The 26,732-nt window shown below is 39.7% G+C and overlaps 1 protein-coding gene across 3 annotated transcripts in view; it reads right to left on the reverse strand.

Moving 5' to 3' along the window:
• The window catches only part of MAP3K15 (mitogen-activated protein kinase kinase kinase 15), an 82,948-nt gene extending 56,372 nt beyond the window's left edge, over positions 1-26,576 (reverse strand). Inside the window, exons 1-4 of one of the 3 annotated variants that reach the window (XM_054056102.1) lie at positions 26,411-26,576; positions 25,436-25,748; positions 3,388-3,527; positions 1,065-1,088 (exon numbers count right to left, since the gene is read on the reverse strand). In XM_054056102.1, the coding sequence (XP_053912077.1) occupies positions 1,065-1,088; positions 3,388-3,527; positions 25,436-25,727 (456 nt within the window). In that variant the 5' untranslated portion in view covers positions 25,728-25,748; positions 26,411-26,576. Of the gene's footprint in view, positions 1-1,064; positions 1,089-3,387; positions 3,528-22,738; positions 22,790-25,435; positions 25,915-26,410 lie in introns of those variants that run through there. The other 2 variants (XM_054056111.1, XM_054056110.1) reach the window with 2 other exon arrangements.
• Between the last annotated feature and the right edge of the window lie 156 nt (positions 26,577-26,732).

Here is a 26,732-nt window from a genome sequence, read left to right on the forward strand (position 1 = left end):
ACCAATTGATGGATAGCAGCATTCACAAGAAAATCTGCTTCATTCTGAGGCACCCCTTCACAGAGCTACAGACCAGTAAATGCAGTTCACACTGCCCAAGTGAAACGAGTTCAAAGATCACCAAGACAGACAGGAAAATGACCTAGGTTTACTCACATGCTCAATCTGATCTATTTTTAGCCTATATGCAGCACTGTGGCCAAGTACAAACAGCAGCTCAAAATAAACTGTTCCGACTAATGCATTATCTCCTCTAGTTCTATTTTAAATTATTAGCAAACTCTAAGAACATTTTATTACACTCTGCTTTATTAGTCCTGCTCTATATTCTTCTGAAGGAAATAAAAGTATATGGTGAATGTAGGGAAACAGAAAGGAATAAATGGAAGTTTAAGATTTTTGCAAATCCAACAGTCCTCCAAATGACAGTGTAGGGTGTTTAATGTATCATTAAAGAAGCACTGACAGATGTGAAATATGACAAATTACATAATTGTCTAAGATATTGTGGCATATTGCAACAAGCCTAAAATAACCACTAAATGTTATCTTGTTTCAGGCTCACTTACTTCTTCGGTTTTACTTGCATTAAGGGTAAAAATATTTTTCACTTGGAGGAATAAGGTTTTGCACTCTTAAGTTTTAATTTGTGAGGAAGAGGATGGGTACATAGTAGCCCAAATCGTTTGAGATACAAGAGTAACCCCTACTAAGGCATCACACACACATACACATTTGCACAAGTGGGTGAATGTGGTAGAGGGAGAAAAAGACTGAATTTCCGAGTTTACATTTTGATATATAAACCTACATCTAAGACATACATCTACTGGAATTTTTCCAGAACTTAAAAAGGACCTTCAAAACAAAGTGATTTTTTTAATCTAGCTTTACTTTGGAAAGGAAATCAATAAGATTTCCACAAGTTTGAATTGTATATAGGTAAAACAGATTTCTTTCAATAATATAAAGCACATATATGTTTGGTAGCTCTGTTATTAGAGTTGCTTCAAATGTAGTATCTTCATTTTTTGTTTTAAAATGTATGTAGATTTAATACTTACTGTGTTTTTCTGAGATACCATATCCTGGAAAAAAAAAAAAAGGCAATAAAAATGTAGGTTCATTTTTACTAGGAATTATTATTTCCAATAAAAATAACTGGTATACGTATACATACACATATGGACAGATGAGTTCTTCACAGCATAACTCATATTTTCTGCCACAGTAAATTCCAAGGAATGATCAGAAATACATATTAAGGTATCAAAACCTAAACAGAATTGCTGATTAACTTTAACTCCTTTAGCTCAATAAAATACCTCAGAACAACCATAACGGAAGGTTTAGACATCTGAAATACCACATACCTGAAAATCAGTATGTCTACCTACCTAATCAAATATCTCCAGTAGAGCTTTATTTGCTGCAGATAAAGACCTTTCTCAGCAGGGAGAAATGAACTCTACTGAGAGCTACCCAGCACCTAAGCCATGAAATGTGTCATGAACTGTTCTTCACTGAAAGACCCCAAGCACAATCCCTACTACCTTCTGAAGTATTCCTAAGAAGGTGTATTAACCTGTTTCAATGGTACCCAACACTGAACTGGGCAGAAGAGGTATCAAGGACATCACAGTAGGACTGAATCTTGAACTACTCTAGCACTTGATCCAGAAGACCTATTCTAGTCAGTTCCTGCAATTTAAATCAAGCTTTCTGATTCCATAGTAAGATATACCAAGGGCCTATGTAGGGCAAGGAGGTTACGCAAACAACTGTGAGATAAGGAAGACATCAGTGAAACTGATAAAGTTCCTAGCAGAAGAGACATGAAGGCAGATAACAACTCTTCTAGCTTTAATGATGCAGGCATGTGCCAATGTTCCCAGGTCCCCAGACTTGTCCTTGAGCTTTACATCCTTGGAAAAAAAAGCTCTGGAACTGACACTGCAAAGACTTGCAAGTTCTGGCAACAAACAATGTTAAGATCCAGCCCATGGATAGATGCAACCATCGAGGTCATTCAGCACTCCAGTTACGGAGCAGGTGCTGGCATATGTGTTTGCAACAAAGTGCAGAAATCAAAGCCATTCACGAAGGTTATCACTGGGTAGATTCAAATAGAAGACGTCTGGCCTATGTTTCCCAAACTTTGGCACATCATTGGGAGAACCAAGTTGATCAGAACATCTGTGTGATGAGCATCACAGAAAGGTAAAATTGTTCTAGTGAAAAATAGAAATGAAAGATCTCTTTGCTGTCAGGTATATTAACAATGCAGATGAAAAGTTGCATGCCTGCCCACCCAGATTAGCTAGAGGAATGGAGGGCATGCAAGTATGTCTTAGCACATATCTGCAAAGATAGCCTCTTCAGCAAAGTGTGGGAGAGGCTCCAACTCTGAGTCACAAGGAATGTGAATGCATATGGGGACCTTAAGAAAAGAAGTATGGAATCCTAGACACGTCAGAGTAAAATTTATGACATTATTGCAAGCAGAAAAGAAGTAGGAGAAGCTGCGACAGAACAGAGCTTTTCTGGGAAAAGAGAAGGAGACCCATAAAAAATTAAGATTGAACTTATTATTCTTCTAGGATCAAGAGAGCTTGTAGAATTACAAAAAGGATTTTTGGATATTGGCGGTGTGTAAAACACAAAGCAATTAGTGACAATAACTCAAAATAAGGAAAAAATCCACAAAGCATGAACAAGGCTGTTCTCAGTGAAGGTAGCAAGAAAACGGATGAAACAGAGGATAAAAGTCTAAATGTGATCTAAAACAAAGACAGTCTGTACAATGACAGAAACATCCATAAAAAATTATTACTTGCATCCAGAACAGCAATTTCAGGACTTAAGTGTATAGTATGCATTATCCTAGTATAAAATTGAGCAGCAGGCCTATAAAAAGATCTGGCAAGGACCTCTTTTCTATCTTCAAACAGTAATAAAAAGGAGATTCCTGTAGTCTCAGCTATTCAGCATCTAGGAAATACAAACCTCACCTGACAGAAGTGTTTCAATAGTAGGAGTAGGTTGCAATACAGTTCAAATGTTGTTATACAGACCATAACATTTTTTACATGTACTCTAATTAAAAGAGGGAAAGGAAGGAAAAATCAGACCTGTACTTTTACTTCCAAGTCAAACATTCTGAAGAAAAACCAGTATCATATCAAGGAGCTTCTCTTATAAACAAACTTTTACACTATTCTAATCATAACTTATTTTTGCTAGCAGTTTTTTTTCTTAGCATGGTTTTGTTATGTAGCTACCAGGACACCACACTCAATGGAAGTTTCAGGAAAACACAAACGTTTACAAGATCAAGTACTGAAAGATATTTCTGAAATTAAGCACATTTTGAAGTGAGAATCTTACTTTGAGAGACTGAGCAGTGTCAGCATCAGTGTCATGGTAGAGGATAACATTATTAGCCATGTCAAAACTTTCACGCACACCAAGGTGGTAGAACAGTGATGGTTGCTTGGAAATATCACTCATGTCCACAACTGCAACATCTGAAATGAGAGACAGAGAGGGAGAGAAGTGCTGAAAGAATAATTATCTCAAAACCAATTTTATTCTTACAGGGGATTTAAAATAAATCCTGAAATTACACATACATTTGGACAAACAAAATCAATATATTCAAACAAGAATAATTTTCTCATGGTACAAGTAAATGGTACCATTCATACAAAGAACCCACTCAGGAAAATATCACAGTGTTACAGTAACTGGGAGGCAAGAGTTCACAAATTCTGCCTGAGGTCCTAAAATCACTGCATCTGGAATACCCTGAGTGAAGCAGCAGTTCTGTATTTGCTGTCTGAGCTGGGCCTGACACTTGAACACCCAACAGGATGGAAGGTTCCAAACTCTCATATGGAACTTCTAATAATGTAGGAAAAAATTAGGGAAAACCGCAAGATCGCATTTATCCTAAGAGGCTGGGGTATATGGAGAACAGGAAATTCCTTAACAGTAGAAAAAGGACTTAATGTGAAAGTTGACTCTTAAGAGCTACAGGCAAGAATTTCAGTATGGGGAGGTACAGGAATGAAAGGATTCAACACAAGTAGCCACAGTAAGACTTCCTCTGCTCTTGAGTAGTATTCCAGTCAGAAAGGGAAGTAAAAATTTTACATCAGTGGAAGACGACCTACACAGAGAGCTAACAAGAAATATCCCATACTATGCAGGAAAGCTGAAACACAGGCAAAAGACTCTGAGTTCACTGTTTGGTTTTCACATAAGTCTGAAGGCCAAACAGAGAGAAGTGTCTGGAGAAGAGAACACTTAATTCTGAATGTTTTTCCTTGATTCTTATATCCTCTATGCTTACTAAGAAAATTTTATTTTGAAGTTTTTTAAAGGCCTGTATCTATACATCTGTCTACTATCACCACTATGGGATAGATGGATGAACTTAAATCCAAAGTATTCAGAAGACTAGACACAGAGGATTCTGAGGTTCAAAATAGGTTCCAGAGGTTCAATGCAGCTGAGCAGCAAATCCTACATCTTTGAAGGGGTAACAGACAGTGTCTGTACCTACAGGGAACGAGTACGAGTTGCTAATAGACAAGAAATCTAAAAGCAGACCTGATGCATAAGATCCAAAACCAGCAACCAGTTCACCTGGGCGTCATCAAAGTGACCCATTATAGGAATTAATACCCAATTCTTAGTATCCAAGACCTTGGAAAAGCCTGCAATGAGTTTACGCTCCCATACAATTTCATTAGGTTATGCTAATACACTCCACTGGAGTCAGCCACAGTCTGGTTACTAACAGACTCCTTGTTAAAAGGCGAGGAACATTTTCAGTCTGCCTTAAAATCAAAACATCGCCATTCAAGAGAAGAATAAAAACAAAACAAAACAGCAAACCCCAACGAAACAAAAAAAACTCCACAAAAATCCACACACTCCCCCTCCACTCAAAAAAACCCCCAAACTCCAACATAAAATCATGGCAACATGAGAAAACCCCCTAATTCCTGTGGGACCTCAAATCCTGCACCGTCTACTGATGATCTTTGCAGTTCCTGTTTAGCCAGCTCACTACAAAATTCTTACTGTATTGCACACTACAGGATCACACAGACCGAATAGGCTTGAAGCAGTAAATTCCACCTCTATACACATGTCCAAATATAGATTATCTCAATATTACAAAATCATTTTGGAAAACATAAATTATCTATAAAGCAAAAGTTAGCGCATGTGCAAACTGTTTTTTTGTGGAACTAGAGTGCTGTGAAATCAAAATTACCATCCTGGTAAGAGAAAGTAAACAATGGGTTCACATAGCACACAGATATTGCATTTTACAACACAATGTGAGCTCTGATCCGTAACAAAGTTTATTGAAACAAGGCTATACACAGTTCATTGCCACATGTCCTAACTGAAACATTGCCACATGTTCTGCAACTGAAATTTGTCTTCTATTGAGTGCTGCTAGGTAACAATGTAAGTAGCATCAGAAACACATTAAATGGACCTAAGAACAGAAGTAAGTACATTAAAAAGGATAATTATCCATCAATTAAATAGTCATTCACACTGATAACAGAAGATGCACGAGAGTAAGTTTTTCTTGCTTATTCACACCTCATGAACACAGGATTGAATAACATAAAACAAAATAAAAATAAAACAAACTGAAGAGAGATCAGGAGAGAGATCCTAGCAGAGGAGATGAAGACAGTATGACAAAAGCAGAGCCCCTCTGTAAAGACTTCCAAGTGAAGTACAAATATCTTTACAATGTATCCACCAGAAGGTGTGGAGAGGTAGGAATGTGCTTAATGTTGCAGGTGACCAATTTTGGATGACTTTGGAATCGCACATTTACACTCATTGCTTTATTTTTGCAGCAGCAACTCACATTCAAAAGAACATGCCCATAAAAACACATCCGTCCTCTTAAGCATGAGATCTTTTCGAGTCTCTTAGTTCTCGTGTAGTTGCAAATGAAACTACTTTCATCCTGAAAATAGTTCTCTTTTACCACAATCTCAAAAACTTATTATTTGATTGCAGTTCATTTGTCTAAGCACTTGTTTCCATTGTAAAACAATTTCACTATGTTTACATTTTATAGTGCATTAAGGTAATTATTCAATACTACCTGTACAATCTTAATTAGGTCTCTGCATTGTTACAGCAGATGGCACATAAATAATTTCTTATACTGTATTTTACATCTTTTAACACTAGCATGTTGTAAGAGACCAGACAGGCTAAAGATAAATAACTGTAACAACTGAAATGTATTTTAGAAATCATTTCCACTGGCAACATCTGTGATGCTACTATGGCTCTCATAATGCATCAAGTCTTATTAAAATCTCACTGCTCTAAAATCACACTATTCTGTAAGAACCTGTTTTTTTTCAAAATATCAATAATTTGTTCCAATCACGACCGCATAGTAAAATACAATAATACAACCAGAAGTTGCCTTAGAAGATAAAAGTGTCATGAGACATAAACATGCAAATTTTTTCTAGATTTAGGAATTACTGATTGAAAACAAAGAGTATGTCAACTCAGTTTCTTTGAGTCTACAGTATTACAGCATGAACTTTGTTAACTTCATTCATTTGCTATAGGGGCAGAATTGGTCACAAAAATAAAAACCAACTAGGCAGTAATGATTTCTGATGCAATATAGACTTGTACATAATATAATACTATCACATTAAATAGAAACTTCAAGAACATTACATATATTTCAGAGCAGGCTTAACTTCTTATAGATTAAAACCAAGTGCTGCATTTTTGTATAAATATCAAAATTAACTGGACTGGTTTAGATATCACTTACAAAGGACCTTTAAGAAGGAAGGTTTCTATAAGTTGCAATCAACTTTTGTGCAACAATTCAGTTGTAGGCGGAGTTTGACTACAAGATCCAGCCTACTTCCTACTTCAGAAAAGCAAACACAAGCATGCACACTTGAAATCTGAAAGTTTCAGATACAGTGAGGACACTTCCTTTCCATAGGCCAAAGGAATTAAGAATGAAAGTAGGTATGAATCCTTACAGCTCTTTTTTTTGTTCACAAGCAGTAAGCTCTGAAAAAAAAAAACCAACAACCCAACAGTGATGTCTGGGGGTTTTATTAATGACACCACTGGGAAAAGAAGACAACTTTAATATTGGCCAAATAATTTTTAACTCACTTTCTTAAAAGGATAATTATCTTGGGAAGACAACAGAGTAAATTAGATTCGGATTCTGCTGCATTATCCATCCACATCCACTCTGACTACAAAATGAAGCCAAATCTAAATTAAAATATCTCACTTTTGACAGCTCTAGTGGATTTGTTAGTGTTTTAGGAATTCTGAAAACCCAGGCATCAAATGGCAGAAATTCTGAAATGTGCTTGTCCATCATTTGTCTGTTTGCTCAGGAAAACAAAAGGCAATTTCTGGCATGTATTGTTTTATGGAAAACAGATCAACACCTCTAATTTCTGCTCTTAGACTGTGTTTGTCATTTGCCTTTTACTCAGCTATGACTTTAATCTTATAAATCTTTAATCTTTCAATCCTTTCCTTATCACAGGTTTTATGCTACAAAATGATCTGTCGGTAAGAAAGGCACACACCCCTCAAAATATATCAGTTCTGCTCCTCTCACTTAGTAGAATCCAATGTTATCAGAAGAGCAAAAACAAGGGGGAATGTCAGACCTCTCTTGCATTTCTTCCTTCCTGTGTGTCAAATCTTGCTCTGGAAAGCAGTTTCACATCCTTCCCCGTGAAGTCATTCTGCTCTGTGAATGCGAATACTGTGAGTGCTGAAGAAGTAATTTCAACTATGCATTAGCTGAGCAGAAGAAGCATTCTTGGCTAAGGAAAGGCAGCTTTTAATAAACTTTCCTGAAAGGACCAGGCAAATCCAGAGCCTTGCTTTTGCTAGGAAACTGCAAAACTCTAATTTTCAGATGAGCCTTCCTGCTATACGGCAGCACTACTAACTGCAACAATTAGGATGACTGCATTGCTCCACTTAACATACAAACACACTAAAACTGGCAGTGCCCCACCTCCAGAGACGAATCTGGGAACAGCCGTGTCAAGCAAAGTGGTCCAACAGGCTGCATCCAGCTGACCTACTGCCTCTGTTCGGAAACCATGTGCATCCAGGTAGAGGAGGAGGAGGGAAAAGAGTTGACATTCAAGTCTGTTTCTAACCACAGCATTTGGGTGCATGAGTCCTTTCATGTGACCCAGCAAGGCATCTCCTCTTTCCTACACATCTAAAAATTTTGGAGCATTTAAACTTAAGCCTCTCAGCTCCCAATACTGATATACAGCAGTTTTTAAACTACCAGAATGGTTAGAACTTATCAAGCAAAGCTGTAGCCTGAATTACACTCTGAAAGTGGAGATAAGGAAGCTGCTATGATTGTTTTTCATGCACAGATCACAAAAAGTGCTGGGAGAACCTCCAGCACCTTGAAACAGCACGAGTGCTTTTTGAATATCTATCTGCAAGTGGTGAAAAGCAGCCAGCAGAATAATCTAGTGTGGAAGAAACAGAGGCACAGGTAGTTTGAGTGAGACCAGTAATGAGTGCAACCAGCACAGCAACACGTACACAGAGCCTGAAAGTATTTTAATGTAGGTAAGGAATATAAACCCCATATTTTTTTTTCAGTATTTACTGTGGTCTTGCTTGTGAGATCAGTTCTCACCTATAACCTTTTGTCCTTTTGATCTCAAATACCAGCTTTCAGCAACAACATTTGAAGATTTTAGTCTTATGCTACCGTAGTAACATAAGACATTACAACATTCACTGGCAACTCCCACCCAAGCAAAACTGACCCTCAGGATACAGTGAAAATCAGATAAGCATCCATGGACAGCACAGACAAGACTGAGGGGCCAATGCTCATCTCTGGCTTTCATAACGCTCTACGAGTATCTATTTCATACAATTAACTCCATATCAGGGTTACATTCAGACCCAAATATTATAGCCACTAATCATGCTAGCACTGTGGTATTACTTTACAGTTGTACTCAGATATCATATCTTTCATCTGTCCTCTGGTACACGGAACACACGTTAAAAATAGAACTAGAACATATTTTTCATGCTCCAGTGGCATTTATTGCAACTCAGGAGAAACTAGCATCTGAAAGTATTCATTTTTCTAAACTATGAAAAATATTTGTGTCATATTTATAATTGATACATATTCCTTACTATCAAAATAACCATCTGTTCAAAAATTTAAATCACACAAGAAACTGCACTTTAGTTAAAGGAACAGAACAAATTACAACATGTGAGCAACAATGACCGTTTCAGGGGTTGACCTGTAACCTAAATTCTCATTTAATTTTATGTTTTGAGGGTTCTTTATTCATTAGATACATCAACTGAAGCTTTCAATTCTTTCAGTTCTGCTGCAATCACATATTAGGAACTTTTTTTGTTAAATGGAAGCAAGGATTCTTCTAAAACCTTTTGATACCAAAAGCAAAAGCTTTAAGAAACAGTTTAGATGTTTCTTAAATATAATTAAATTTGCAGCAAAACTAAGTTTCAAGCAAGGCAAGGCACTATATCAAAATAAAAACACTGAAAAGCAAAAATTGTGTCCAGAGCACGTATGTGCTTATTATTTCTTTAATTGATCTTTAAAGAGAGTCTCTCAGACTCTGCCAAAACAAAACAGCATCCACAAGAACAGGCTTGGGAAGAAAAGTAATGCAGTTAACGTGATACATATATTTTAAGTTTGGATGCTCTATTCTCAATGCTTTTGTTCAAGTATGAAGGAGAAAAATATTGTATGACTGCAACACTGAAACACCTGAAAATAACCTGTCATTCATAAGAGAACAGAAAACCATTATTTTTTTGTACAGTTGGCAGTTTAGGGAAAGAAGAAAATAAAGAACTAATTCCTCAAAGAACTTTCGCAATATTGGATTACATAAGTTAGGAAATATAGAATTCACTGTAAACAGTGTATGCCTAAGCTTAGAAGTTGCTTAATGTTTACCATGGCAAAGCTTTGCTTTTAGTCCTTTATAACTTCGTCAGGTTTTGCTTCAGGTTTGTTTTTTTCTTTTTTAATTCTTTATGAAAGATTTAATTAAGAACAATCCAGTCATTTCTGAGACTGTATTGGAGAACTTATTTTTCTGGCCAGTGTTAAACACTCTCATGCCAAATTAAGAAGCCTTCCAAGCACCAAATCAGACATTTGTCAGAGAAGTCAGGCTGTCTGGAAGTACTCTTGTTAGCCTCATGAAATGCTACTCGTTCTAAAGCTAAGATTTCAGAAGTAAGTTGGTCAGATTCACAAGGGAAATGTTTGGTCTCAGATGAGCCAGTCCTCACTCACTTCACTGTTATGCAGAGAGAGGAAACACATTTTCAGAACACCGCTTTTCTGATCTGTCAGAAATTTGCTTTAGGATGAGATTAACTACAGAGCCAAGAAGTGCCCATTTCTCTCTACCATAGAATCATAGAATCACTAGGTTGGAAGGGACCCGCTGGGTCATCGAGTCCAATCATTCCTAACACTCCCTAAACCATGCCCCTCAGCACCTCAACTCAATTTTTACCAATTCCAAAAAGAGTCAAATCCAACTGCAGACACCCACACTGAAGGTGTTCAATGTTATGAGCCCTCTCCATGGAGCATAACAGCTCTGCTTTGAAGAACTTCATTAACCATCAAGGCATTTCAGCCAAGAATGATATCACCTCAGCAGATATTTCCTTGCAGATATTTCCACCAGCTGACTAGTGAATTGGTGGTCCATAGAGAAGGACTACAGCTCTTTCTCATCAGTACTATTTCCACAGTTAGTCTGTAAGAAAGAAAAGGAGGGATTGTCATAAGTGAAGATCTCAGACCCAAAGGATCTCTGAAACACCTAACTATTGCTCAAGCTTTCCATAAATTGGAAGCTCATTTTGTGAATCCTAGTTTATGATATTGTTTGTCTTGGCACTCAAAAAACGTGATTATACAACTGTGTGGATGACTGTTCTTTAAGAGGTGTTTCTGCATGTACTATCTCAGCCCAGAGTCTTTTCTGCTACTCATATAATCTGATTGCTTAGTTACATTGGAACAGGGGCTGTAATCTCCTGGCCTACGGATGAAGTTTACATTCAAATTAAATTCTCAGCAAAATTACCTTCAAGCTAAATATAAGCATTACATTTTCTTGTAGGCCAATGAAATTCATCCTGTCCACTAACAGTCTTAAGGCAAGGGGGTGGGAGGATCTCTCATATCAGAGCTCAGGAGGTCCTGGGAGCAACACAGTTTCAGGTCTAAAGGTGCTAATTCACAGAGGTGTGAGATCACAGTTACAAAAAAAGAGCATAAACACTGCAAACTCACCCAGTACACACCCCTCTGCACAGTCACTCTTCAGGAAAGATTAGTAAAAGTTTACCCACTCTGGGACCACAAAGCCGCAGATCTTTAGTTACCAACCGCAATCATATCAGATACATCCTGCCAAGGTCTGCAAATGGCTAATAAATGATTTCTGAATGCTTTGACACGCATAAGAGACCAATATTTATGCCATTTCTTTATAAAATTACAGCCTTTAAGCTCCTGGGTTAGAAACTGAAAGAGACCTCATCACTTCGATCTTAGCCATTTGAGCACTTTCATGGCCCAGGCAGAAGAATGCTTATGCCCATCTGCGAATCCTACCTCTTTTCCATGACCCAGGGTCTCTGCTTCCTTCTTGTCACATGCTACCCTACCTGTACTGCTCAATTGTATTAACTTGATGACTTCTGCCTCACTTAGTGCTAGCACAGCAGCTGATAGAAGCTGGAATGGAGTAGGGATTATGAAAGTTATTGTCCCTCTGTACTTGGTTCTGGTGAGGCCACACCTCGAATACCATGTTCAGTTTTGGGCCCCTCACTGCAAGAAGGACATAAGGTGCTGGAGCGTGTCCAGAGAAGAGCAACGAAGCTGGTGAAGAGGCTGGAGAACAACTCTTATGAGGAGTGGTTGAGGGAACTGGGGTTGTTTAGCCTGGAGAAGAGATGACTGAGGAGCGATCTTATCACTCTCTACAACTACCTGAAAGGAGGTTGTAGTGAGGTTGGTGTTGGTCTCTCCTCCCAAGTGACGGAATGAGAAAAAATAGCCTCAAGTTGCACCAAGGGAGGTTTGCATAATCATATTTCTTGAATGCAAAACCAAAGTACTTATATGTACAGCAGCTGTTATTTAAACCTGGTAAGCACACACACAACAGAATTAAAAAAGAAAAGAAAAAAAAAAAGACAAATTAAAGCAATTTGCTATTGCAGGTTCACATCCATCATTTAACCATTTATAATGTAAAAAGCAACAATTATTAACCATGGCAAGTTCCAAGTAAAAAAATCCTTCTTTAAAAAGCCAATATATAGCATAAAATACTCTATATTCACTAATTATTGTTAAAAAGTGCTGAAGAATCTTAACATTCTAAGAATATTTTTAAACATCATACCAAAAATATCTTAGCAAGAATTAAGCTTAGCTGGTATCAAAAAGGCCATGGAAGAACAGCTATCATAACACATACTTTAAATTTTTCTCCAAAGGTTCACTGCACCGGTGACTGAAGTTTCAATTTTCTGTTACTTTAGCTTTCACCTTTATTCTCCCCCTCCAGTCTCTTAGCAAAGCAGAGGCTGGATAAAATGTACTTTTGATCCAGGACTCATTATCTGTCGTCAAAGTGGGACGGGAGATAACCCAGATTTCCTAAGCAGCAAAAGACCAATAGTAAGAGCTAACTGTGCAGTGTTGAGATCCAACACAACCATAGCAGACAAGCAACTACAGGGGATGTGGTGAAAAGAGCAGTCTCCATTTGCCTCAGTGGCACAGTGTGAAAGAGGCTGACAAGCCTACAGGAAGAGAAAGGGCAGTATCATGGATTAAGCAGATGAATGCTTGTCTGCGTAACTGAATTCCATTCCTTATTCCTTCTACCCCACAGCTGCCGTGTCATGCTTGCCTAGTCACATAAACTGAGATTTCAGTTTACATGACAGAATCCTACAGTTATTAGGATTCTGATTTTCGGGGACAGGGAAATCAAAATATTCTAATGGAACACAAAAAGTGGCTTTGAAAAACAAAGCCACCCTTTTAAAGGTAGTTGTAACAAACCCAATGCCCTTAGAGAGAAGAAAATTCCTAATATTTTACCTAAGCTATTCCCTTCTATCATCCAGCTGTACCTCATCATGAGTTACAGCTCAAATAATCTCTGATTTAGCATCTGTAGTCTTCCATCTGCAAAACAGCCAAGCATCTACAGAGCAATCAATATGCCTGAATCCTAGCTCAAAAAAGAAAGATATTTGAACTTCCCATGTGCTTATTCAATCTTTATACCCAAATATATACTAACGAAGCAGCATTCAAAATTATCAGAGAGTATTTAAATAATCTGCATTTATTTCCCTTTTTGTTATTTGCAGACATTAGGCAAATGGAGATTCTAGAAGTCACTCACTTCTCACTTTTTCCCAAATTCATTTCCACTGACTGAAAAAGGCTTCCAAATATACATATTCAGGACACTACAAAAATACTTACCCATCACAGATGATCTGTGATCGGTGAAGATAAGTGAGAATGATACCTGTTCAATAATTTCCCCTGTTTATATGCTCTTAGTATATAAAAAACATTAACATAGAAGCTAGAGAGCCATAATGATTAGATATCTCATTATGCATACTTTTTTCTATGCCAGCTCAATAAGGGTAACATTTCCTAACCTTTCTCTGCAAGCCAATGAGCCTACTAATTATATAGAATCTGTCATTCCTCTGCCCTATTTAACAGCAAAGAAGAAAAGAAGAGTGGGCTAAATTAAAAACATGCACTTCACACTTGCCTGCTGCACTAGCAGTGTGCCAAGTGTCCCATGAGATATTTCCACTGCAGTGTTTACTAGACTTGAGCTAGCCAGTTGAGAGAGGATACAGAGAAAACACTCCAACCCTAAACCTCATTTGAACGTTGACTGTAGTATGGGGGGAAATGAGAAAGGTGAATTTTATTTAACTTTTCTACACCTTAGCATTTCCTACACTGGGTCAAAAAAAGGCAATGAAAGGGAAAGGAGTATCAAAAAAACCCCAATTGCTTATGGGATTATACAGCCCAAGTGACATTAAGAAGAGTATAAAATACAACAAGAAAGGCTGTCCCTTCCTCCTTGACTGCAGGCAAATTAATTTCTGGGCCAAGGAGGTATAGATAAGCTCCAAATTTTCAGATGTTTATCCCAACTAAACCACTTGAGAGTCATCCATCATTTAATGTTGAATACCTTGGCTGGGTAGCAGAAACAAACTGCCAGATCTGCACATCTCCAACAGGTCACATTCTGGCCAACAACATAAATGAAAAACATTTGAAAAAACAGAATTATGCTGAGCTGTATCTTCTGCCCAAAGAAGTGTAAGAGAGAAGTAAAGTAATCAAAATAAAAGGCACTAAAATGGAAAAAAAATATTTCAGAACACCGAAGTTCACAAGTCTAGCTTAAACGAGGACCTTTCTTTTCTTTCAGAATTAAAAATATAGCTTGCAAAGATAAATGAGACTTTCTTTCTCCCAATGTCTTACTTTTCCCAGATATTTAAAAAAAAAAAAAAAAAAACATCAAGAGTCATTTCCATCATTAGCACTGGGAACCTGTACATACTAAACTGAGGTACCCCACATCATGACTAGACGATAGATTGTCTCTTTATGTTGACAGACACCCAGACTGTCATTTAGGACCCACATAAAAGCTCAATAAATTATGCACAGAGAAAATGTTTATCGAGGAAAGGCAGTACTATTCAAGTACAAACTGAAATACATTTTACATAAAGTCACAGCATCTTCTGTGACCCAAAAGACTTGCACTCACATACGGATACAGAATTCTTGACTTAATACTCTGGATTCTGGGCAGAAGGGGATTCAATCTGCTATTTTTAGCTTTCTTGTAGACAGCATAAGCCTTGTGTGCCATACTAAAAGACTACATGGGTTACTGAAAAATACTTACATACCACTGAACACTGTAATTTCAAAAATGGGCAACATTCTTCAAAAATGAGAAAAATCTACTTCAAAGCACTAAATAGTGATCAATAAAATCTAGAATTTCAGTAGAAGGTGGCCTTTCTAAAGCAAGTCACAGCCATTATCTGCTTCATCTTTAACAATGCTATAAATACAGTAGACATTATTACTGCCAGCATGTAGATAGGGAATATTAAGTATGAACACAGCTTGCTCGTTATCACAGTGGGTCCATGCTAGTTTTCCCTATTTTAACTAATATTATAACTAAAAGTAAGATACCCAAAGCTAATCATCATAGCATCTCTCTAGAGTGAGATGAACATTAATACTTCTACATTATGATTCATTAGACACAATGAATCATATGAAATTGTGATTTTAAAACTAGTCTCTAAACACGGGCTTCAGCATTTATTAAATGTAGTGTAGGAACTTCAAATATGTGTATACATACACCTCAAAATATACATACACATAAAATTGTCACAAGATAATCCCAGCATTGACACTGACAATATCATAAATTAGATTTTTTTCATGGTGTACTTTTTTCTCTTTCTAATAAATAGAAAGATAGAGTAGATTTTCCTTGTAAATTTAACTCTACAAGTATTGTTTTGAGGCTGATTTCTTGCAACATTCTATTTACAACACAGCTGAATCCACATTGGAAGCGAGCATTCAACACACACAAATTAGCAGAATTTAAAAAGAAAATAAAATACGATCTTTTTTCTTTCTCCAACTGCTGTGAGTGAAAGTGCTGGAGAGGGACTTTTTACAAAGGCATGTGGTGATGGGACAAGGGGGGCCGGCTATAAATTGGAGAGAGGAAGATTTAGACAAGACATTAGGAAGAAATTCTTCACGATGACGGTGGTGAGGCACTGCAAAATGTTGCCCAGGGAAACTGTGAATGCCTCATCCCTGGAAGTGTTCAAGGCCAGGTTGCAGAGCGCCTTGGGCAACCTGATCTAGTGGGACGTGTCATTGCCCATGGCAGGGGGGTTGAGACTAGATGATCTTTAAGGTCCCTTCCAACCCAAACGATTCTATGATTCTATGATTAAAGGCAGCAACAGAGAGTTGATGCAGCTAGTCTCATCTGAATGAATTTATTACAGACAAACGCACTTGATTGACTACAATTTCTTCTGACAGAGCTAGCTACTAAATGTATGTAAACACAGTAACTCCACACAATCAATTTCATTAATTTACAGTTCTGTTTTTGACAGGCCTGGAACCAATGAAGTACCATAGCTCATGGAAAGCACTGCTGACACCAGTAGGAAACAGAAGAATTTTAGGGAAAGCTCATTATCACACTGATTTACATGGGAATTTGTTTGTTTCCCAAGACTAATATGTGTTGGGCTTAGACTTCTAGAGCTTTAGATACTATGTGAACAACATTTCTGAAATTGTTGAGAGGCCAATGACCATCAGTGACTGAGCTACACTTCTGTGCACGATGGCATGTTTTTTCTAAAGGGAGGAAGAAAAAACAAACAGCAAAGTGTCTGGACATTTCCTTCCATAACAATTCAAAATGAAACAAAAGATTACAGAGGGAAACAGGGTTAAAAAACACTTTTGAAGATGAATCTACTTACAATTACCCTTTGTTTGTTACTACAAGGAGATAGTGAAGATTTTTTATACATAATTTAAGCATAAAAGTAGTATATACTAGAGTAGACACAACTATGTGTGCACAAGTACAGCCATAATAAACCAGACTATTTTCTTCAATACTAGATTTAGCTATACCATCCGAGATCAGCAGAAAGCTAGAGATGTAGTCTTAACAGTGTCATGACTGTTCTGGATTTGTGCCTGTCATCAGTCAATGAAAGATCACATTTACTAGGACTGGGATCACGTACTTTCAATGTAATAACAGTCTGGGTACATTTTCAAAGTTGTGAATTCCATTTGGCTTTGAGCCCCAAGGCATAACCGTTGCTGACCTAGTGACTTAGACCCAAGTTCAAATGCCCAGAAGCTTTACCAGAGAATATCTGAAAAGGTTTAGTTCTACCACCTTGAACACAAGAGCAGAATCATTTACCTTGTCAAGATGAATCGTATGAGGGATAAAAAAAAAAGCAAGCACACTTTATCATGACATAATGATCGAATACTTTTAAGCATCACAATTCATGTCCCAGTTTTGGGTCCCTCCTTGCAGACTACAATGATGCAGCTTTTGCTCCTGGCATGCCTCCATAGCCAGCTGAATCTCCCAGGAAAAGCTGAAGGTAGTAGCAGCACCCCTGAGAGAAAGAAGACAGGCTAAGGGAAACCATACTGTGCAGCACATTTGGCCCGTCAGCTGCCAGCTGAATGACACTGACCTCCGCAGAGACTGAAGCTGCGCTGTTTATAGCAAGCTTGTTCCAGGGAGCAGGATAAAGCAACAGCTGTGCTCCCTCTCTTGGCTCAGTTTCAGGCACCCACATGGCTGTTCAAAGGTAGCCTGAGGTTAAAGCAATTCACATCTGTGCTGAAGTGCAAGGCAAACAGAGCCCAACATGCTCACAAATGTCTCCTGCAAGTGGCAAAGCACCTTGATGTTCTCCTAAGAAAGATCGTATGTCTACCCTGACTGCCTAGTTTCATCCATGTAACATCACTGCAGTTTGAAAAAAGGCAGCAGCTGGGACAAACAACCACTGCTGGGGCTGCTTTTCCATGTGCATCAGAGTAGCAATGTACCCAGAGTATTGGCTGAACACAGGCTTGCAGCCAATGCGGACAGCCAGCGAGTTTGAATTCAAGGTCATCTTTTAAGCAGAATACAGAGGAAGACGAGCCTGGAGTTCTCACCCAAGTTCTGCACCAACTCCTTACACATCAGAAGAGCTTTACCTCGAGCTTCTATGTCCTCAAACCAAGAACATTAGTTACTTTTTAACTAGGGAGTACATCAACATTTGTTAACATGCAAGTCTAATTTAATAATTACAAAAGCTATGTATGATTACATCGATAAAAGCAGGATATGACTGCAGAACATAAAATAAGCTACCATAAACCGACCACAACTTGTCTATTTTATGGGTGGATGCAAATTAAAGCAATGTAGCTAACCTGTATAAGCAAATACTTCCCGTTTACTTTATTTTAACTTAATTTTCTGACCTCAGGTCTAACAGAAACAATTCTTAAGCCTATAAAGAATATGCTACACACAGCACAGCAAGAATGAAAAAGAATGTAATCACTGCAAAGGAGATGTGTTGCCAGGACCAGGCTTGCACACAGACAGCCTCTTGTGCCCACCCTGGTTAACTTAAGCCTGTCAGCCTCGTGCACAGTTTATTTTCAGGAGCAATCTTGCTAAGAGTCAACTTGACATGCAACAAGGTAGGACTTGCTGGTATCTCATGGTCAAATGGCACAGTAGATTCCTTCACAGTAACTTAGGAACCATATTGAAAAATATGTTTCTCTAAGTGTATCTTTCTTAAACAAAACAAAACAAAAGGGTGACCTTTAGAACTCACTGACTGACTGGTACGTAGAGTCAACACCTTTTCTCTTACTAGTAATCAGAATAACATTTACTTCATATGAAGAATTCCAGAAACGTTTCATTTTCAAAAAAAAAATTTAAGCAATATTGGAAAAAAATCCCAACAAAATAAAGCAAAAAAAGCCCACCCTAACTGCCATGTTTTCAAGGGCTGTAAGTATCTTCAGATCAAAGGCAACTCAATATAGATGCAGTCATTCATCTCACCAGCATAACCCAAATTTTCTACATCATTTCTAGTGGCTCTAATGGCTGTAAAAGCATCTTCAGAAACACACACAGTTTGTATTAAGTTTAGGGAGAAGATTTCTTCTCAGCTGGTTCAACACCTAGAAACACCTGTAGTGTTCCCAGCTACAAAACCTAGTGACACAGCGTTCACAGTCAGATTCCAGGAAGCTTTCTCAGATTTAAAGTTTAAGCTCAGAAGGAGAGAAAGGCAAGCAGAGGAAATGGAAAGTTACAGGTTGGGTTGTTTCTTGGTTTGGGTTCTTTTGGGGGGTTTTTTTGTTCCTTTTTTTTTTTCCATGCAAGTAAGTTTCAGGCACAGGAAAGAACAGTAAAGTACATTCCTATTTTTTTTCCTATATCTAAAAGTCATGGCACAGAAATTAGTCACTTCACCTAGACAGTTCATGCATGCATACACACTCTCACCTTGGAACAATGAAAGAAATCCAAATTTACATGGTTATTACCAGATTTTTAGAGATGCAGACAACTTCATTCAAAGCCTCATTTAAAGATCAGACTCGGACTGCGTTTGGATTGTCAGTATTTTTTTTTTCCATATGACCAACTACAACTAAAAAGAGATGCTGATACCAAAAGGAGAAGTAATAAAACAGAATCTCTCTCCATTAGAGAATCAAGGTATGCTTCTTCCTTTTGTTTTTAAGATCAACATCATTCTCTGAATACAGGTCTGATCTTGCAGTTGGCCCATGGCAATAAACCAAAGGAAAGTTAATGAATAATTACATAATCTACTTATAGTTAGTTATTTGCATAACCAATACATGGTTATTTATTTGCACGTTTCTAAGCTTGCTCATCTGGCATTAAAGGAGCTATTTCACAGAATACACACAAGTTGAACCAAAGTGGAGACAGGTTATTCCTGGAAAAAGCAACAGAGCTGGTACAAAGACTTTTTTTTCGCAGGTTTCCTCACTGTTCACTGTCACACCCCAGGCAAAGATAAATTGCAGCAGGAAAGTTTGTGGAAACTTCTTTAAGAAGTTATTGCCCTCAGCTGTCATTCTCACCTTCCTGTCAGAGACTACAATCCCTGTGGCAGAGTCAGTAAAACAAGTATGTGCCTCCAGTTCAGCTACACTGATTACCATGTCATATATTAGCTTAAACCAGTGACAAATGTCTACTGTATCCTGACATACCAGTCTTTGGGCTGAAGAAGCATCCCTGCCAATTCTGAAGTGGGACACTGGCCTTCAGAGGGCAGAGGGCTTCAGGGCAGGCAGCTGGGTACAGGCCGTGAGGATTCACGCAGTGGCTGCCAGATTCTGAAAATGAGGATGCAGAACATATATTTCCTCCTTCTCCTTTCATGGTGTTACATGAAGAAAGAGTTTCAGGGGCAAGAAATTAGGGTTATATTAGCAGTGGTTCAACTACAGTACAGTGAAGATGGGGCTTCAGAGACAGGTATCAAACAATGTATTTTGAGGCTGCCTTAATCACTCAGGATGTTGTTTTTAGAAGTTCATGTGTAGCAAAACAACAGAAACAGACTTCAAAATATTCCACTATACTCAAAAATGATCTGACATGGTTTACTAGATTGTCTGAGGAATACTCATTTTTCTCAAGCAAACCTTTAGCTTTATTCCTCAGGACTCCAGGTAAAAGGATGATCAGCTACAGAAATAGGATTTCACAGAAGCAAAATGGAAACATTCAAAACTCATACAAGTGTAGAGGCCATTGCTTCACTAACACTGCAGCCAAATATTGTGGCATTATAGGCAATAAGCCTCGATAAAGTTTTAGGTAGAGAACTAAAAGCTACATCTCTTCCTATCTTGCATCACCTTTCCATAGGTACAGATCAGACATTTACTTTTGACAATGTTTACCTTCTTAGTACATCCAGAACAGAAGAATCCTTTGCAGCTATGGTAAAAGCACAAAGAGGCTGAATCATTCTTACGGTAATATCACTAACCAAGCCACGCTCACCTTTTTACAACATCTCTTAAGCTGTTATTAATGCACTGCAGTTCCCGTAGTTTGATTTTCTGCATGAGATAATTCTGCAGAATTTTTAAAATCCTGCTAGCTACTCAATTCACTGTTCCTGTGTAAAACTGCTTTTATCTCCTGCAAAAAATCTTTACACTAATACCCAGTATCTGTGGCTTTCAGTGGCTGCCTCTTTCTTCTCACAGATAGAGCCAACATACGCAAGAATCCATGTCGCTTCTCTTATTACGCAGATACAATGAACCACTTCTGATTTACTTTGTTGTCAGCTTGTTTCTCGCACAGACTGAGCAGAGAGACCTCATTTTTCTGTAATCAAGCCCTTATTTCACAATTTGTTCTGTCTGCCATCATAAGTGCTTTAGTTCCCCTTTAGCAAAGCATCTTCAAAAGTCTGGTGATTTCCAAAGATCAGGGTCATTCTGTATTACCCACTGGTCTGCAATAAGTAACTTAAGGCATAAGTCACACTTCCATTCATGATAAAATCTCAAATGGTGGGAAGTCAGTAATGAGTACACTCAAGGATAAAAGAGACATCATACTATTATTGTGCAGTATAGGTGGTTTTGCAGCACTCTTCTCAGTGGTTTACTGAAAAATCATCTATTAGAAAGTCTGCCTGCAAATAGGAAAAAGAGGTTCCAGTTGACATTTTTCTTCGCTTCATCCTTAAAGTTTGCTAGTTTTGTCGTCAAAGGTACCAATTCCAAAAATTATTATATTATAGATTATGAGCAGATAAGATGGATAAGCTTGTTTGGGAGAAGGGGTAGAGCGTCTCATGACTTTAATGGCTACAGTTTCAAGGAGAGCAGCGAGGTTGACCTCCCTGCTCAGTCTTCAAGCATGAGTGGATACTTACTGCCTAAGGTTCCAACTAGTAAACCAAGAGACGGCTACAGGCAATCATCTCTTAGGTAACTCCCACTGTCAGAGCAAGAACAACTGCTTCTCAAGGTTCTGCCCATGGTGCACAGAAAGTAAACATACATTATCATAGATATCTTCAGAATGGAAAACGTTTGCTTGATACCTTACATGGGCAGTAATAAATATTCTCTAGATTTTTTTTTTTAAAGTGAACACACGGTAATTTCCTCACACAAAGTTCATCATGAACCATAGAATTGCTCATATAAAACTTATTCTTAATGCTGCTCTTTGTTAAGAACTGAATAGATGCCAACAGTCCCAATCCAACACATATTCTAGAAAAAAAAGAATACGGTAACAATCTGTCTACAAAATATAGAAAATAAAAAGGACTGATTTTTCAAAGATTAAAGAAATTGCATGGTAGCAGCTTAAGACTGCTGCATGTAAAGGAACAATTATCAGATTCAGCATTTCTGGGCAACAGCTTGATATGTATTCAAAAGGAAGAGACATGAAGAACCCACCAATAAACAAGACAAAGCAAGAAAACAAGAAGGGTGCGATGAAAGTTCTCAGGAAACTATAACAGATCACTGGATATAAAATGAAACTGAAAAAAGGCAGTGCTTTAAAATCCATGATAATGGCAATTCAATAAGAAATTGAGGTCTGCTGCTAGTTGACACCACAAAGACAAAAGGAAGAAAAAGGAGAAAAAAAGGAAAGCAAAACAATAAAGTAAAAAGTGTAATGCATACTTTTTGTCTCTTTGCAGAATGAAGCAGTTACTCCATATGAAACTGTTAAAGGAACCAAAAATTTCCCCATGTAGTAGGAGGAAACAAAGCTGCAAATACTACAACAGACACTTCTCCATGTGCTAGCATAAATATGTAAGTTTAAACTTTAGAAGATTAAAGGTTCTGACTGAAGATTTCTCTGAACATCAATTTTAGACATACCATAGGAGCTGGAAAACTTCAAAGGATGAGGCAAACATCAGTACAGCCCAACTATTTAAAAAAAAAAATAATAATTTAAAAAAAACAAATAAAAGGGAACTACAGAGATATTCAGTTAAAAAAGAGACAGTAACTACAGCAATACAAGAACAAAAAAGCTATTAAGAATTTTGAAGTAGAAGAGCTACTTATTAAAATCCAAAAATAACAGGAGAATAAAATAAATATTAAAATGACTCTTTATACTTAAAAGCATTTTTTTTCAATTAAGTATGTTTGCATTTTCAGAGTAATATCCCAGTTAACAGCACTTAATTTGGGACTCCTGAAAATGAATTAATGCTAAAATACTACTAAAATATTCAGCGTGGTTTTCAGAAAAGTATATACAGACAAATAAATCTCTCTGCTTTTTGACAGCTTGCAGGTCTGGTTGATAAAGGTTACTCTTGCTAATACACTTGAGTTTCTCTTAATACAGGTAACATTATTAAAGGATACTTTGACCAAAAAGTTTGCCAAATAAAGGCATACATTACACATTCAAAAGTCGTTCCCCTGGCCGATCTCAAAATGTTGCTATTGGAAAGAAATCCACATAAAGACTATTTTGAACAGTCTCCTTCAGAACAATTCCTGGTTCAGGACTACTCCATTAGTTTTTAAAGGACACTAAAAATGATATAAAGTATTTGCTGACTAAACCTGGACGTGTATGTGACTGGATTATCCAAGCACTTTACTATTAAAAAGTGATAGTAATCACTGATAAAATTATCTTGGTCCTACAAGATCACTTGAATGCAAAAGTCTGTGAAGCTTTGCCACATCCCCAGACAACAGGCACCCAGTTCAGAATGTAGCAACTTAAGAAACCATTTTAAAGCACTCTCAGTGCAATGCAGGAGGTGTGTGCATTAGATGTTAATAGGACTATCAGCAGAAGCAGAGAAATAAGTTTGCACTGATGAGACCATCAGTACACTATTATGTTTACTTTCAGAAGGGCTACAAAATACTGGACATAGACAAAGAAATTGCTAATTCATGGCTGTATACTAAGACACACAATGTATATATTTATCACACACTTGTCAGCGTTGCTAGCAGAGATATAACAAAATCCCCTGACTGGGAAGTTTTAAAAAAACAAACACAACAGATGTGAGGCTTCTCAATATTTGGGTGACTTATCAGAGGATGATATGGACTCATCATCATATGAGATCTTAAAAGTGAATCAAAGGTTTTAAGAAGCATTCTTTAACACATCTCATGAGCAAAACGAAGTTGTGAAAGACGAACATCAACACAGACGTAACAGTACTTTCCCTCTTTAGAGACTGTGACTCCCCCAGTTCCTAATGCCCGCTTTATAAGGAGATGAGAAAAAATAAGTCTGTGTGTCTGTAACAGGCTCACATACTCACCTTGATTAGTTTTAATAATACTTATTCACTCAGGGGCTTTCTCTACTTGCTCAAAAAGCTATCGATTCCCTACCATACTGCCCAAGCAGTCAGGTGTTCTTTTGAGTGGAGAAGGGACAGCAGCTTTATTTGGAACCATCCCACACCAGGCACCAGCTGGAGCCTAGACAGGATAGGCGATACTCACAAGTCTTTGTCCTCAGGGCACAATTCTACACTCCCTGCTTCAGAGCAATGCTGTATCACTCTGTTCCTTGCTAAATGCAAGACAATTTCACTGTCCAGGTCTGGAGTTAGAACAATGAACATGAAGCACTCAGCCAAGCCAGATCGGAGGCTTCTGGCTGGCCTGCCTTCACGCTGTCTCGCCCTGAGCTCCCAACCAGGCTGGGAGCTGGAAGAGCATTCTTAGCAAAAGACACTAGCAAGAGGTTTGCTATTCCTTAAGGCTTGGAATCTACAGTCCTGTAAACCACAGTCCTGCCAGGACAACGCATGGAGGTTACTGAAAGAGCTGCTGTAAGGGTCTGAATTTCTTCTCGCACCTCCTCTCCCATGTGCAAGACACTCCTGCAGACCAGGCTCTTTCTCCCTTTCCATTTTCACACCCCTTTCACAAACGGTGTGACCAGCAGGTCCAGGGAGGTTATTCTCCCTCTGTACTCAGCACTGGTGAGACTGCATCTTGAATACTGTGTTCAGTTCCTGACCCCTCATCACAAGAAGGATGTTGAGGCTCTGGAGCGTGTCCAGAGAAGAGCAACGAAGCTGAAGGGGATGAAAGGCTGAGGGAGTCGTGGTTGTTTACCCTGGAGAAGAGGAGGCTGAGGGGAGACCTTATTGCTCTCTACAACTACCTGAAAGGAGGTTGTGGAGAGGAGGGAGCTGAGCTCTTCTGCCAAGTGACTGAGGACAGGACAAGGGGGAACGGCCTGAAGCTCCGCCAGGGGAGGTTCAGGCTGGACATCAGGAAAAAAATTTTCATGGAAAGTGTCATCAGGCTGCCCAGGGAGGTGGTCGAGTCACCTTCCCTGGAGGTGTTTAAGGGACGGGTGGATGAGGAGCTGAGGGGCATGGTTTAGGGAGTGTTAGGAATGGTTGGACTCGATGGTCCAGTGGCTCCTTTCCAACCTGGTGATTCTATGAACCCCTCGTGGTCTCACACTTGCCTCGTCTCCCGCTCTTCTCCGTCCCGTCCAACACCGCCGTTCCCGACCCTTCCCCGTCTCGGTGACCCCGGGCAGAGTCAAGCCGAGCCCCCGCTCACCCGCATCGTAGAAGGCGTCCAGCACGGCGGTCTCGCCGAAGTCCAGCTCCCCGAAGTGCACGGTGCCGAGCTGCGCCCCTTCGGCCTCGCAGGCTCGGAGCAGGCAGTGCCGCGCCCCCTCCTCGGGGCTCCGCGCCGCCCCACCGCTCTTGCCCGGCTCGTTCAGCACGTACACGGCCCGCAGGCACCGCGGCCGAGGGGATGCTGCCCCGCTCTCCGCCGCCTCCGCCTCGGCGGGACCGGCCGCCGGCAGCTCCGGCTCCGACGGCTCCGCGGCCGCGCTGCTCTCCATGGGGCTGAGCCGGGGCCGCTGCTGCAGGAGAAGCTCAACGTGAGCCGCCAAAGCGCACCGGCAGCCCAGGAACACCCATCCAAAGGGGGCGGCGGGGCAGCACGTGCCCCCCCACACCTCTCTCGACCTCACTCTCTCTTTCCCTCTTTCCCTCTCTCCCTCCCTCTCTTCCCCTCTCTCCGTCCCTTCTCCTGTCTTTGCTTCCCTTCCTCTACTCCCCTCCCTCTGCCTCTTTCCTTTTCTCCCTCCCTCCGTTTCTCTCCCCCTTTCTCTGCCTTCCTTCCCCTCCCTTTGCCTCCCTCTTCCTCTTTCCCTCTCTCCCTCCCTTTCCCTCTCTGCCTCCCTTGCTCTCCTTCCCCCTCTCTCTCTTCCTCTCTCTTTCCCTTCCTCCCTCCCTCTCTCTCCCCCTCTCTTTCCCTTCCTCCCTCCCTCTCTCCCTCCCTCACTTTCTCTACCTTCTACCTCCCTTCCTCTCTCGCTGCCTCCCTTGCTCTCCTTCCCTCCGTCTCTCTCTCTCTCCCTCTCTTCCTTTCTCCCTCTCTCTCTGCCTCCTTTTCTCTCTCCTTTCCCCGTCTCTCTCTCTCTCCCTCTCTTCCTTTCTCCCTCTCTCTCTGCCTCCTTTTCTCTTTCCTTCCCCCCCTTCCTCGCTCCCTTCTTCCCTCGCTCCCCGCAGCCGCTCCCACCGCACTCTCCTCGCCGCCGCCGGGCGGACAGAGGGGCGAGGTGAGGTGAGGCAGCCGGCGCTCGGCACCGCCCTCCCCGCGCGGGATACAGAAGCCTGGGCTTCCCCCTCGGCGGGACAGACGGGCAGCCCGCCCGTGTCTTCCCGGGACAAACACTCCCGTTCCTCTCCGCCACGGAAAAGGCACCGTCGGGGCCACGGCGCGGCTCGTTTATTGCTTCCCTTCCCCGCCCGCTTTTCGTCCCTCAAGTCGCTCTGTCATAGCCATCCACTCACCGGTTCTTTTTCCCGTTATCGTTTAAACGGCTTTGACCACAAGGAGT

This window comes from Cuculus canorus, chromosome 1 (genome assembly GCF_017976375.1).
Source record: "Cuculus canorus isolate bCucCan1 chromosome 1, bCucCan1.pri, whole genome shotgun sequence".
NCBI classification, from domain to species: domain Eukaryota; kingdom Metazoa; phylum Chordata; class Aves; order Cuculiformes; family Cuculidae; genus Cuculus; species Cuculus canorus.